The sequence below is a fragment of the Misgurnus anguillicaudatus genome, chromosome 1 (assembly GCF_027580225.2).
Source record: "Misgurnus anguillicaudatus chromosome 1, ASM2758022v2, whole genome shotgun sequence".
Lineage (NCBI taxonomy): Eukaryota > Metazoa > Chordata > Actinopteri > Cypriniformes > Cobitidae > Misgurnus > Misgurnus anguillicaudatus.
Window position 1 is genome coordinate 21,747,231 of NC_073337.2, and position 16,196 is coordinate 21,763,426.

At 36.2% G+C, this 16,196-nt stretch overlaps 1 protein-coding gene across 12 annotated transcripts in view; it reads left to right on the forward strand.

Moving 5' to 3' along the window:
* Positions 1–16,196, forward strand: part of LOC129432202 (uncharacterized) — a 109,016-nt gene that overhangs the window by 76,932 nt on the left and 15,888 nt on the right. For all 12 annotated transcript variants that reach the window (XR_008640010.2, XM_055190453.2, XM_055190458.2 and 9 more), the window contains one exon: positions 5,251–5,490. Coding sequence is in view for 11 of the 12 variants with exons in the window: in XM_055190453.2 (XP_055046428.2) it covers positions 5,251–5,490 (240 nt within the window). In the remaining variant the exon portion in view is untranslated. The remainder of the gene's footprint in view (positions 1–5,250; positions 5,491–16,196) is intronic.

Here is a 16,196-nt window from a genome sequence, read left to right on the forward strand (position 1 = left end):
AACTGTAAATAAGTGTCATTTGTTCAGTTATGTCATTTTTAATGCAAACATGACATTGTTTGAATTGTCTTTGTTATGACAACTTGACATAAACCAATACATCATAACTTGTCATAAATCTGTCATAAACATGACATAGGAAAATAATTATCAAAGTTAAGAAACTACCTAGATTTATGGGTAAACATTACATTAAACTGTCATTTAAATGTCATTGTGTTAATACTCTTTCAAATAATTTTTAATACCGTAACAAAATGGGACACGTCAAATTATTATACTTAATTTTATGTATGTGCACAATACATAAAAACTGACAACTAACAGAACTTGTTTTTCCTCACACAGGGGGATCTAAAATTTTCTGACATAAAAGAAAAAACTAAAAAAACATTTAATTAATAAATGTATTTTTATTCAGCGATATGGACCCAACGCTGAATGGTTTAAACTATTGTTGTACTGTTTTCATTTAAGTTTAGGTGAATCGGTCTCCAACTGCAATAAAATATAATTGTATCTATTTTAATTATTATTATTATTATTATTATTTAATGATGGATTTTATTTGTTAATAACATGGAGGAAACCTAAAAAAACATTATGACCTGCAGAAGATTCATTATAAAACTATTTGACAGAGTATTAACACTTAATTACATTTACAGTGTACAGTTGAGGTCAAGAAAAATATTCATGATGCTGTTATAAAACTATATGACAAAGTATTAACACTTAATGATATTTTAATGACAAATTCATTTTGTATCACTGGTAAAAAGTTGTCAGATATGTTGTTTTGGTAATGTCAAAGACATCTCAAACAATGTCACCTTTGCATTACACAATTGAACGAATGACACTTAATGACAGTTGTCATTAATGTGCATAAAAACTCCCTCATGTTCAGAGCACGTGTAATGTCATGATTATGGATGTGTCATGTCAGTCTTATGCTGCGTTCACACCAGCCGTAGTAGAGGCGTCAAGCGCGAGTGATTTCAATGTTTAGTCAATGTGAAGATGCGTGGACGCGCATCTGAAGGTCTCCCGGCACGAATGAGGCGTTTAGCGAGTCTAGTTTGCGCGAATTGAGGGTCTGGCGCAGCGCGTATGGTGCTTTTTGTGCATTTTGCGTTTCACACGAATTTGCGGCTAACGCCCGAGTTAAAAGAAGCTATACGAGACATGAATATTCTTATTTCTATAGAGACAGGAATGTCAGTGAGGAAGAGTGTCAGTGAGGACAGTGGGCAACCTGGTAAGTTGTAAATACACATTTCACTTTTGAGTCAAGTGACGTTTATCGACCCGCGGCATTCCCGCCGTTTTTAAACTATTTCCCCCCTATAGTAAGGTGACCAAATACAAACCGGTAACTCTCTCGATGAATGCACGATCAACATCAGCCATCTTGAAAACAGACAACTGCATAGCAATTGTCCCTCCCACAAGAAACGGATTTCACCTCTGACGTCGCTCTAGATGCGCGAATGCATTCAAACTGTTCAAGCAGCAAACTAGACGCGGTAGACGCGATTTTGGCGCCTCAAACGCGGCTGGTGTAAACGCAGCATTATAAACACCCCTTCAAGTAAAGTGTTACCAAAATGTCTTTTACTGCAAAAACTCTTTTAAGTGCATGCAATCTTTTTTGGTAAAAACCTTGACTTCTCAAACAAATCCACTTCTTGGTGTTTAGCGGCTTTTACATCTGAGCTCCTTAAATTTAATCTGTACTTTCATTTTATTCCTTTAAAAAAATAAGCCTAGTGAATTGTACAACCAGACATCTCACAAGCGAAGACTTGCCAGCATATTTCTTTTTAAAAACAACAAACGGCTTATATGATTGGCTGATAAATAGATTTACATGAATATATAAAACTTTCTAGATCTGGTCTGCAACAGTCTGCTTGCTTAGAAATCTAGATTGCAAGACCAAATGATGTATGGATCATAAACTATGAATCATAAACTATGTAAACCCATTCGCCCTTGTGGGATTTATGCAAAGTGGCCTTTTGTTAGTGTCCTCACGTTGCATAAAACAGATCACAGATTTCTCGTGGCCTCTTTTCAAAGCCGAGCAACTGCTTAACTGTCCATTTTCACGTCTCATTTACTGTTCTGCAAAACCGTAAAATATGGCCACCGTTAACCATTAAATGCAAAATGATGCATTGACGTCTCTGTCAAGGTGAATAATTGGTTCGTATGCAGAGACAAGCTACCACACAGTGTGCAGGGCTACAACACAGTTAAATCAGAATGATGATCTCTTATCTTCTGTATCTGCTGATTCCTGAACATAGCTGTGTAAATAATCTTGATAAATAATTACATCATATTGTCTTTTGATGGCCACACACCTATTGCTGAGAGAAATTTCTTTTTAATGGAGTATAAATTTAGATATTTGCTATCCTTCAATCAATCGGACAAGGAAATATTTAATCAAATTTTATATAAAAAAATGACCTCGCCATCCTTTGCCGGTGCCGCTCCCCTCTCTCCATTTTGTACTTTCCTGTCCACTCCTTACAATACATTCTGTCAATTAAAGGTGAAAATGCCCCCAAAAAAGTAACTTTAAAAGTAACATTTCTATCATAATATTTAAATGAAAACATGACTAGGATTAGTATTTGCTTGCACTCGAGCTGGCATTGACTACACAAGTTTGTGGTAAACATAATGCTCTTCTGCTCTTTTGTACACTTAAAAAATGCTTACTTGTTTAAATGAACCTAGAAAATGTCCATATTTGACCCAACCAGGGATTAAAATATTTAGCATTTTTTAGAAATAACAATCAATATAACAAATTTACTTGCATACAAGACTTAAAAATACTGCAGAATATGAAGTATTTATTTTATTTGTTTTACTTTTTTAAAATGTATTTATTTTGTATGGAAATATTTATTAATTTATTTATTTATTGAGAAAATCCCATTTCCACTGTGGTGTTAGACCTTAAAGGAAAACACCACAATTTTTCAATATTTATCTATGTTCTTACCTCAACTTAGACAAATGCGTGCACCATTAATCTTTGTACAGCGCCTCGTGAATGTGTTAGCATTTAGCCTAGCCCCATTCATTCGTATGGCTCCAAACAGGGATGAATTTATATTTTTCCTATTTAAAGACTGTTACACGAGTAGTTACACGAGTAAGTATGGTGGCACAAAATAAAATTTTTGTTTGGAGCCATAGGAATGAATGGGGCCAGGCTAAATGCCAACACATTCACGACGCGCCGTACAACGACCAAAAGTGCACGCACTAAAAAAGATAGGTATGTATTAACTCGTCTAAGTTTAGGTAAGAACATCATAAAATATTGAAAAACTGTGGTGATTTCTTTTAAGACCTCACTGTAATAAAGGATTAGTCAATTTTCTTTGTTCAGTCCAGAAAAAAAAATGTTTTTTGATAGAAACATTCCAGGATATTTCTCATTTTAATGGACCCCAACACTTAACAGTTTTAATGCATTTTAAAATTTCAGTTTCAACGCAGTTTAAAGGACTCTAAACGATCCCAAACGAGGCATAAGGGTCTTATCTAGCGACTCTTATCTAGAAAAATAAAAATATGCACTTTTAAACCACAACTTCTCTTCTTTATCTGGCTGTGTGACGAGCCAGTGCGACCTCACGTAGTGGCGTAATGACCTCAAAAGGTCACATGTTACAAATATGAAACGCACATTTGTGGACCATTTTAAACAATAAACTGACACAAAGACATAAATTAGTATCATTCCACATACAACAACGTCGGAACGGTCCTCTTTCTCCACACTTGTAAACACTGGGGCGCAGTTTTGCATACGTCACCCATGACCTCTTGACGTGATGATGTATTATGTGAGGTAGGACCGGAGGAAGACATTAAGTTGTGGTTTAAAAGTGCATATTTTTTGCCAAAAATGACAATTGTTTAGCTAGATAAGACCTTTATGCCTCGTTTGGGATCGTTTAGAGTCATTTGAAACTGGGGTCCAAGTGTTGGGGTCCATTAAAGTCCATTAAAATTAGAAAAATCCTGGAATGTTTTCCTCAAAAAACATACATTTCTTCTCGACTGAACAAAGAAAGACATCAACATTTTGGATGACATGGTGGTGAGTAAATTATCTGGATTTTTTTTAAGAAAATGGACTAATCCTTTGAGAGCTGTTTATCACAATAAAGCAAGCAGTCGACTTGTATTCAATATTCAAAATGTTCAAATATCCTTGAAAATACATTTGTGTTATATTTAGTATCATAGGGCCATTCTTGTAATTTGGGATTCAGAAGTATAGAGACAAAAACGAAAATGAATCATGGTTTAACCAATTATTATAGTGAACCATGTAGTAATCACTTGAAAACTATACTTGCTATAGCGAAACCAATGATCTTTTTTGTTTTTTGTAGTAAACTGTGGTTAATTTTCATAAGGGTATGTCATTCAAGGACAGTCATTAACAAACTGACCCCTGGAATTCACGTGCTGTTGCGTTAAACAGAATAAAAGGCCTATTTTCATTTACACTGTAGCACAAAGCCACATCACAGTCCAGTGTTTTAAATTTAAATGGTGAAGAACACACAATCCAGAAACCCCCACAGGTTGGGTGCTAATCGATCTCACTCTTTGTGCCTTTAAACGCAGGAAGTGCTTTGTGAGGACTTCTCAATGAGTTCTAATGAATGCTTCTAATTTGGGAGTGCTGGCAAATTAACAGACCTCCAGGTCTCTCAAGAGAGCATTTTGCTTTTTAAATGGCATCTTTGAGGAAAATGTGATTATGAAGTGCAAAAAAGGAAGGAAACGGAATGAGTGCATTTTGAAAGAAAGAGTTAAGGGGAACGTTTGAGAATATTGGCCCATTTGTATCCGATTTACAAAAAAGCCAAGTATAGTTTCCCAAAAAGACCAAAGGCTTTGTTTATGGTCTTTGTTTGGGGTAAATTTAAGACGTCACACAACATCCATTGAGATTTTTTAAACACTTTGTATTCAAAATTGTTAATAATAATTAATTATTTAGGGCCATTGCTATAATTTATAAAACCTGTCTGAAAGTATTATGGGTGGTGCTCATCTCCTCAGGACCGTACCTTAGTGGAGCCATCTGATCCGTTTTTACCAGTTGCTTTCTCTATGACATAATTTATATTTATCTTAAGTGAGTGATTTTAAAAAGTGTGAACTGTGTATTAATGAACACTTACTGTGTACTCCATAAAGAAAATTCTGCTAAGGAGGAAACTACACAGGAGCAGAAACGCTCAGGGAGCAGAGAGCGTGCTGAAGTGGAAGTCCATATGAACCGGTCCAACAGACTCAGAGAGAAGAAGAAGAGAAAGAAAGAGAGCAAGAAGACCAAGGAGTTGAAGAATAAAGCCTTGGAGATTTTCTCCAAACTGCAGGATGGAAAAGACCCAGCACAGCCCGATCATCAGAGCCCATGCGCCAAGTTTGAAGACTGTAAGTGTACTTGACCTTATGAAAACTGTTTTTAATTTTTAAAATAACCTTACTAAAAATATCACTTAGAGCAGGGGTTTTCAAACTATATATAAAATATATAGGTTAAATGCAAAAACTGTTAACGTGTTTATAAACAATTTCCTGTGTTTATAATATGATCATAAATATTTATCTAACACAGTTTAAATGTTTCTTTATAGGCAGTTTTTGCAGTAACAAGTAGATTATTTCTGATAAGAAGCAAAATAAACAACAAGTAGATAACCTTAGTGCAAATCATAGCTAAAGTGTATCAAAAACTAAACTGAGCTAACATACTATGTAAAATTAATGTATTTATTGTTATTTACAGAACGGCTGCCAAACCTCCCTTTACATAGCGGTGATCCATGATCGCCGTCTCCCCTCATCTTTAGGTAACCAAAATATTTGTTATTTTCGACGAGGTTTCAGAGTTCAGTTTAGCAATGAGCCAGACCATTAAATATTTGAAATCACCTGAACAAACACTCCCCTACCTCAATAGAATCTGGACCTTCTTTTGATAGACCCGCCCCACACATACGCAACCAGGTGATGATTTCGGTTAGTAGACACGGCCCCTTACTGCTGATTGGCTACAAGTGTGTTTTTTTTTAAATCACGCACCCCTCGCCTTTAAAACCATAGAGGCCGGAAGTTAAGTTCCGTCCAGACATGTAACCGTGACAACACACGTGCGTCCAATGAAAGCGTCTGTACAGAATATGGATAAATGGATATATATTTTAGGAAAAAGCTAAAGTTTCATCATATGTGGGGCTCCCTGCAATCATTAAATTTGACAACCCCTGACTTGGAGAGTATGACATAGATCTTTATAGATAAGGAGGCTTCATTGAGTATGCATTTACGCAACAACAATGTACTAAAAATGAAAAAGTTTCTCCTTTGTGTTTTTCACGTTTTAACGTTGTTAAAATGATTCCCATTCACACAGATTTTCAAAACGACGTGTATTAGGCATGCCAGGCCAGTACACTGTAAGAAAAATTCCATAAAAAAAGGATACAATTCTGGCAGCTGGGATACCGGAAAATATCGTAAAAAAACAGGCACAATAAATTACAGAATTTTTTTTCTGTCATTTTACATATGCACATTGATGTGTTTTTCATGTGATTTTACAGTGGATATGTAATTTGCAAAAAACTTTTTTGTATTTAAAAACTTTAAAAAAATTCCATAAAATTACAGTTTTTTTACAGTGTTAGTTGGCAACACTTTGTCCGAACACAATATGTATGCGCATGACATCACAACGTTATGTTTTTGTAGTTAACAAAGAGACAATGGGCGAATCATTTTCAAAAAACTTGTTTTCAAATTTTGTTTTCAGTAAAAGTCTCACCTTGTCTCAAGAAAAATTGGATGTAGGGTACGACACGTAGTGGCGTAGTGACGAACGTGGAAACGCAGAGAGCAAAACAAAACGCCAGTCAGGAAATCTGTGAAAAGTCAGTTGTTTTAGCTATACTGTAGATTTTTATTAGGCTTAAAATGGGACTGGTGTTTTTTCGCGTTTGCCACTATGCCATACGTCTCGTATGCTACTTCCTACTTCATACGCTGAAAACGCACTCTCTCATGAACGCGCGCCGGTCATTACCGGAAGCTAGTTATTTTAGTTAGTAAAGTTTTAAATATTAATATTTTTCTACAAAATCGCATCAGTTCAGAAGGCCTTTATTAACCCCCCTGAAGCCATGTGGATTACTTCTGTGAAAGATAGATTGAATTTTTAGGCTTTAAATCATAAGCACCATTTGCTACCATTATAAAGCTTGGAACAGCCAGGACATTTTCTAACGTAACTCAGATTATGTTCTTCTATAAAAAGATAATCATATCCATTGAGTGAGTAATTTTAATTTTTGACTAAACTATCCCTTAAACCAGCTTGGTCAACCAGCTAAGAGGCCAGCTACAACAGCACACCAGCATCACATGCAAAGGTCTGTGCAAATAAACAATGCCATCAAAACCACCTCTGTGTAATTTCAACCGTGTTGATTGATAAGTTCCTTTCAACAGGCCATCATTTTAATTTTGAGAACAACAACACTGCTTACGCCATCCGAACGCTAAATGTAATTTGACACTGTGTACACACTCCAGTCTGGCCACCATCTCTTGTTTAGTTTTGAACCAGGAGCGTCGCACTTGATTTTTTAATTAGCTGCGCTTTCGAGTGCCGGTCCACGCCGATGGTCCCAATTTGCCGGCTGCGGCACTTTTTGATGATTGGATGAGCGGTTGGAGTGCTGAGGAGAGAGAGGGTGTGTACTGAAGGTCAAGGTGAAGGGGTGGAGCCCCAGCAGGGTCGTAGGAGGTCACGGGGCTGAGGGGCTTTTGTCTGAATGCAGGGTTGTTGTATGAATAGACCTGATTGGACAGGTCCCTTCAGCTTCAAATCAAATACAAGAGGAGGATGCAAGCAGCTGTCGTTCACATCAGGGAAAAGTGTTGCGTGTGTGTGCACAGATGAAAGTGAGAGGATTTTGAATAGTAAAGCAAGAGGATGAATAGAGAAAAAAAGTTATATCTTTTTCTTTTTTTTATATATGTCACGCAACATGATCTTTATAATTTGGTTTCTACTAACAAATGTATTTGCACAAATACAAAAGAAGAGTTTTTGATAAATAATTGTAAGCCCACCCATTAATATTCATAGTAGGAAAAACAAATACTATGAAAGTCATTGGGTACCGTCAACTTGGTACTTACAATCATTTCTCAAAATATTTTCTTGTGTGTTCAACAGAATAAAGAAACTCAGGGTGAGTAAATGGTGACAGAATTTTTATTTTTGGGTGAACTATCCCTTTAAGGACCACTTGCTTTGGTAGCAATTATTCCTGTAAGATCTGAATTGAGGCAAACGGTCACCATAAATTGTATGTATGAATATGTGTGAGGCCTCTCAGACACTTGTGAGTGTAGCTCCTCATTAGGAACTCAAAAGCTCTAATTGGACATAATTTGTACCCCGTCTTTCAATACAGACCACAAAATCAATGCACAAATAACAAGTGTCCCAAAATTGGTCTGGATTTATAAATTCTTTAGATTTTCTTCTGCTCCTGTCTCTGTCCTTCTGGCTTTGTGCTTTTTCTTTTTTTGTCCCCTACCTATACAGATTGGTTGGATGTGTGCTGTATATACTACAACCTATACTGAATGTTTGTTTAAGCGTGCTTTTCTGTATTCTGAATTAAATACTGTATTGCATACTTATATGTATTATAATGCATTACATTTCACATTTATAGATTTAGTGGACGATTTGATCCAAAGCTATTCATTCAAGGTATACGTTTTATCAGTATAGGTGTTCTCTGGGGACAAGGGCATGACTTTTGAACTACTCATGCAATGCTCTACACCCTAAAATTGCTGGGTTATTTTTCGGGGTTGTAATTTAACCTATGCTGGGGTTTTCTAACCCATTGTTGGGTCAAATATAAAAAATTGGATCAATTTAACCCAACAGGTGAGCTAGTCCCTTTTCGACTAAATGCTGGGTTCAAAAATGAAAGTAAAAATGATAGTAATATCACTTTGTTATACTTGCCTACTAAAATGGTAGGTCAAGACAAGCGCATTGCATTGTGGGATAGTTTGGGATGCTTCCACACAATGGCTAAAATGGATTATTACATGTTTGGCATCAGGCTCCTGATCACCTGTGTGGGTTTATTTTGTGATAACCACCTGGATGTACGTTATCACTTAAATCAGGGGTTTTCAAACTGGGCCCCCAGGGGTCCCCCAGAAGGTTTCAAGGGGTCCCCAGAAAAGTTCAATAGAAAAAAGACAAAGCAAAAATTGTGTAGCCAATTATTTAAGTTTGTAAAACATTTGTTGTCTTTAAAATATCACTATACTGTAAAAGTGAAAAGTTGAATCAACATAAAAAATTACTTCAATTGGTAAAACCTAAAAAAAGGAAGTTTATTCAATTGTGGGTGTAAAATTTAAATTAATGAAACTTAAATTTTTTTGGTGTTACCAATTGAAGTAACTTACAGTGTATTTATATAACACAATTATACAAAAAATTGGATATATATTTTAGGAAAGGGGTCTCTCGCTAAACGTTCATCATATGTGGGGGTCGCTGCCATCAAAGAGTTTGAAAACCCTTGACTTGACTCCCAAACTGTCTAACTGTGGGTTCACACCAGCCGCGTTTGAGGCGTCAAATTCACGACTACCGCGTCTAATTTGCCGCTTGAACATTTTGAGTGTACTCGCTTCATTCACGCGTGAAAGCCGTGCGTGAAAATCTAGTCATCGAGACATTCACGTGGAAATTCGTGTCATGGGAGGGGCTTCTGCGACTCAGCTCGCTTTCTGTAATCACGTCACTGCCAGAGCAAGCTCTTGATTGGTTAACGCAGTGCGTTTTTCTGCCAAAGTTCAAATTTTTCAACTCGTGCGTTTCCTGCGGCAACGCTCAATTCGCACAAACTAGAGGCACGAGTGAGGCGGAATCGCGTCTATCGCGCCTCGCTAAACCCCTCATTCACGCCGCAAGACCACCAGTCGCTCGTCAACGCGTCTTCACATTGACTTAACATTGAAATCTCTCGCGCTTGACACCTCTACTGCGACTGGTCTGAGCGCAGCATGAGAAATACTAGGTTGTTTTAGCCCATGGTTGGGTAAAATAACAAAATAACAAAACCGGTTGGGTTTATCACTGTAAAAAATGCCGCATTTTTGTCAAATCAACATATATTTTAATGCTACAGTCTTAATCCAAATTAGTTGACATTACTAGAAATTTGCGAGAAAATCATTTTAGTTTTTACACAGGGTGAAAATAAACAGGTTAAGTTGTATTAACATAGAACCTTTAGTTGGTGTAGCAGACGAATCAAGTTGCCATAGTCTTTACTAAAAAGTTCAGTAAACTTAATTTTATTTTGATTTAATTTGTAATATCAATTGTTCTGTCCAGCATCTCCACTTAGTTAATTAAGTTTAAAGATTTTTTTAAATTCCTTTATTTTACTTTTGGTGTTATAAATGGTATTATAACACAAAATTCATCAATTGTGGAGAAAAATACAATAAAATGTGCTGAACAGGGTTCATGTAAGGAAACACTGATCACCTGAACGGTGACTTCCCAAAATTATAATTTACAACAAAACAACGTCAATAATGTAAGAAACTAATATGACATTTTATTAACAAATATTTAAGTTCTTATCAGTTTTTATTCTGTGAAAAGTCTGAAAATAATCAAAATATTCAGACGCAAAGGATTATGGGTATTCCTCATAACATGTACTAATAATTTTTAAGTTCAGTTTACTAAAATGTTTTAGTTTAATGGATTTTAAATTAACTAAACTTTTTAAGCATTGGTCCAAAACACACAATATTCAGTGATGTTTTCTTCATTGTTTGAGTAAAGACAATATTTGGTTTAAAATTGTACTTTAACTTTAACAAAAATTAAAAGTTTTTCAACTTGTTTTTATAAGTTAACTATTCACAAGTCAACTTAAAATAATATGTTGAATTAACTTGCAAAACCAAGTTGTTTTAACTTTTTTTACAGTGTACATGTTTTATCCAACCATAGGTCAAAGCAACCCAGCATTTAAGGGTATATTTATAATTTTTGTTACACTATATTTATTTATTAATTTATTTTATTCAGAATTTACTATTCAGTACTATTCAGAATTTATCTGGCCCGTTCAATACTGTAAATACTACATATTTCGAAAATTGTCGTCATTTGCATACTTCAGAAAAATAGTATGGTAGTATGCAATACCCAACATAGTCCTTATCTATTTCTTCCGGTCACTAGGAGAGAGTGGAGATTTGTGATAAATGTCAGCGTTGATGAGGAACACCTGGTGGACCTGAGACGACCACACCCCAACACACACCCCAACACACACACACACACACACACACACACACACACGTGTTGATTCCACTTAGAGTTTGCTAGCGGTTAGCGTACAGGTTGTGTAGGAGGCTGAATACGTAGCTGGCTTGTCTATGCTGTTGTTTTCACATTGATGAATGGCTTTTTCAAAAAGCTCAAGCAGAAAGTGTGTGTGCGAATGCGAGCGTGTGCGTACACATGTACCTGTGTGTGTGTGTGTGTGTGTGTGTGTGTGTGTGTCTACGGGTACAGTGCTTTTATGTGCTGCCTATTTGCACAGTCTTAAGGGATGGAGTAGCTATGTCTATTTACCATTAGCTCAGAGTGACTAGGCAAACAAACAGTCCCGCTATTGATAAGCACGAAGCGTGGAATATGCTCGCTGTTTTCAAAGCTCACAGCGAGAGGGAGAAAAGTGAATCTGTCAAAGACTCTATTATACGGCGTCCAAACAGAGAGGGCCCTTCCACAATGCCCCTAATAAAGGGACAATGTCAAGGAGAACTGCGGCTACAATGCCAGATGATTTGGCCATTGTGGGGTTATCGCTGGAGATAAGTTATAACAGATGATTTAGCCTTTGTGAAGTTATCGCTGGAGATCAGGGTACAGTGGTTTGTAAGGGATTGCGGTGTGCTTGTTTGTGTATAAACGTGTGTGTGTTGGTGAAAGTACATGGCACACAGCCAGCAGGAGGAGCGTGGGTCCTGCGTGTGTCTTTGTTTGTTTTAGCCTCCCCTCCTTTTCGAGGGAAGTGAAGGGGCGGGGCCACGTGTCCGGCGGCCAACAACAAAGCTCGCTCGAGAGGTCTGCCAAAATTTGCCCCCTGCACTTGTTCAAAGGGACTTAAAGTACAGTGCCAAATTTGAAATAATCAAGGAGCACAGCAGAGAGTTGGACGGCATGCGTTTGTTATTTGTCAGTTGAGTTTGCACCATAGAGTCCAGCACGTGGCAAACAAAGAGCCTAGAAAGTGTGTGGTATGGGATAAATACTATTTACGGCTGCTGTAGCTGCCTTCCTATGGCCAAAAGTAGATAGACATTTAAGGTCCACTTGCAACTTCATGATTAATCTATTTTACAATTTTTATGCATCAAATTTAAAAGGGAATTTGGTTTATTTCCATTTACAATGCAAAAGACATTTGAAACATTAACGGTACTGCACATTGCAGATAATTGGCTTAAAGGGACAGTTCACCCATTATTTACTCGTCCTTGTTTTGAACCTGTATGAGTTTCTTTATTCTGTTGAACACAAAAGAAGATTTTTTGATAAATGATGTTAATAGTATTTGTTTTTTCTACTATGGAAGTAAGTGGGTTTCGGTGCACCTATTTAATTGATAAATAACAATGTTATTTTGTGTATTTGGTATAATACAATGTATTTGCGTGGTTTATGGTTAAAAACACATTATTTCCACATACCGTACATTTTTGTAGCTCCAGATTTCACTTTCTTCCTGAAACGCACGGATTTGAAAAGTTCTGTGTCCCTGATTGGCCAGCTAATCTGTACTTTGTGATTGGCCTGACGCTCCTTACCATGTTTGAAAGATTCGATCACAATGCAATGCTAACAGGAGATAACTTACAGGCTGTGAGTCCAAGCGGGATAAATTATGTTGGTAGGGATGCATAACGATTAATCTATAGCAGAATAAAAGTACTGTATATAATAACTTTGTATAGATAAATACGCACACATGCATGTATATATTTAAGAAATGTTAACATGTGTATATTCAATTGTTTATTTATGTATAATTTATATTATAAATAAATATTTTTTCTTAAAATTATACATGCATGTGTGCATATTTATATATACATAATTATTATACACAGTTCACACACAAATATGATGTAAACAAAAACTTTTATTCTGCTATAGATTAATCACGATTAATCGTTATGCATCCCTAAATGTCGGTCTTGTCAACGTCAACAGGCCCAGGAAGTAAACCTACAATCCGTGTGTTTGTTGTAGTCCAAGAAAAGAGATTTACGTTGGAGACGATAACTCGCGTCATCGTTTACTTTGGGGTATGTGCCTTTTGCATATCGTTAACATGTTCTAATACACGCCAAAGGAAATGTAAAAATGTGAATCAGACAATTGGTGCTCTTTAACATAATTTATCAAAATATTTTCTTTTAAACTTTTGAACAGTATAGTGTATATCAGGTTTCTTTAACTTTATGATGCCAAAGGGACCCCCAAATATGACTAACCTTTTATTTTATTTTATATAAAATAAAAGATTGTATTTTATATAAAATATAATATTGTATTTTATATAAAATATAATATTGTATTTTATATAGCAATCTATATATTTATGTATAACGAATATATAATTGGCTGGATGTATAAACATAAATAAATATTCTGAAATTTTCTGGGGACCCCCTAGAACCTCCCCAGACCCCAGTTTGAAAACCCCTATTGTTAAGATATCCAATCATTTGATATTCCTAAACTTATATTCCAAGTGAATTACTTCCAAGTTAATTGCCAAAGCAATTACGTCCAACATGATTTTATTGTATGACAGATACAATGTTTTTCCTTAAAACCCTGTTGGGAAATGATCAGTGAGTAATACATACTTTCTTGCTGACACTCTTGAGTACTTTATTTAAGTGTTAACATGAGTCATAATTACTGCCATTGTACTGAATTCAGCCAGCCGAATATTATAAGGGTTATTTGTGTTAAATTATATGGGTTGGCACAACATGGTGGTGAGTAAATGAAGTCCAAAATGGGACAAAATGAAAACTTAAAGGGACAGTTAACTAAAAAAAAAGAAAAAAAAGTCATAATTTACTGAGCCTCAAGTTGCTCTAAACCTGTAAACTGTAAAAAAGTTGGATCAACTTAAAAAATTAAGTTACCTGGTTGCCTTAAAATTTTGAGTTAATTCACTTTAATATTAGAAATTTTCACACAAATTTTTTAATCAACTAATATTTAAGTTGAATGAACTTAAAATTTAAAGGCGACCATGTAACTTACTTTAAGTTGAACCAACAAATCTTTTTTATAATGTATGAGTTACTTTATTCGGTTGAACACAAAAGACAATATTTTGATAAATGATGGTGACCACACAGAGGTGATTGTTCTATTGACTTCCATAGTAGAAATCACAAATACACTGAAAAAATGATTCATTCGATTTACTCAATTTTTTAAGGTAAGTGGTTGCAATCAATTTATTTAAGATACATTTAAACAAAAGTTTTTTATTTTATTTATTTTTTTCTATTTTTTGTTATTTAAATGTAGCTTTAATAAATTGATTGCAACCACTTACCTTAAAAAATTGAGTAAATTGAATAAATAATTTTTTTCAGTGTACATTTCAAATCAAAATATCTTCTTTTGTGTTCAACAGAATAAAGAAACTTATACAGGTTTATAACAACATGAGGGTGAATAAATGATTTTTGGGCAAACTATCCCTTTAATACACAAAATATTTTGTTAGTAACTGTCATGCATTGACCTACAGTATGCACTGCATGTAAAAGAGGTCACAGGCTTCAGACTTAATCTGACCTTGTTAATGAACTATTTAAGGGAGTCTTTCTAAACGACTATAAACAAAGCTATGGGATTAAATATGCAGCACAAACAAACACAACAGCACAATGAGTCTCTGTGTAAGGACGATAATGTGTTTTTGAGCGCGAATATGCGAGAATCTGCATTCAAGATAAAAAGTCAAGGTAAAATAATCGCATGTAAAATCAATTACACAAACAAACGCTCAGGACCGGACCTGCCAAAAAGCTTAGCGCAAAAATGAAACCTTAACACTTTGAAAGACAGGAACAATACCTCATTCGGACAAGAGCAAAAATGATCATACATTATTCATTGGCTACAGACGTGAATAAACGGCAATCATTGCGTTGCGGTTGAAACAGCTTTAGGGTTCCTCCCTGAAGACTGTGTGTTAAATGGGATGTGACTGCGGTTTTCTATGCCGTCTTCGGCTTTTTGGATAGTTTGATATGGGGTGGAGGCCATCAGACCCTCTTAAAAGAGTGACTCTATCAAAAAGAGAGCAACAAAAGCGCAAACCCGCAAATATGGGTGCCCGGCTCTCATCGCCCCGTCACACGTCCTCTTATTATTCCACCACTGAATTGCCGTCAGTCCCATTGCAGATTAGGAGAGAAGTTCTGTTCCTGCAATCTCCCCGTCTCTCTCTCCACCTCTTTTTCTCTTGATTAACATTTTCTGCTAGGCTTCACACCAAAGGGCCCAACCTGTGCGCTGCAAAAGCTCAGGGTGGAAAAAAGCCATCAGCCGCTGGAGCAGAATCAGATAAGGCTATCAGGCGGGAGGCGTTAGCCCAGGAGCTTTGTGCCCCCTCTGTTCCCCTTCCCGCACGTTTGCTTGTGCTTCCTCCTTCAATCTCTCACTCCACTGCACCTTTTGTTCCCTTGATTCCACGGCAGAAGCCCCCCAAACACACACACATACACACAACATGTGCCACAAATCCCTGTTTGTACTGCTGGCCTGCAGCAGGCAGGGCTGAGGTGGGACGCTGGGATGTAAAAGACATCCATGGTTCAGTTTAACAGTAGACTATAGTGATGCTCAAAGATCTGGGGAGGAGGTAAAATAAGGGATTTGGTATCGCTGTGGATGGGGCAGAAAGTGGTCCAGGCATAAACACAAGCTTATTATACCGGTATTACTCCATTGTGTAGGAGAT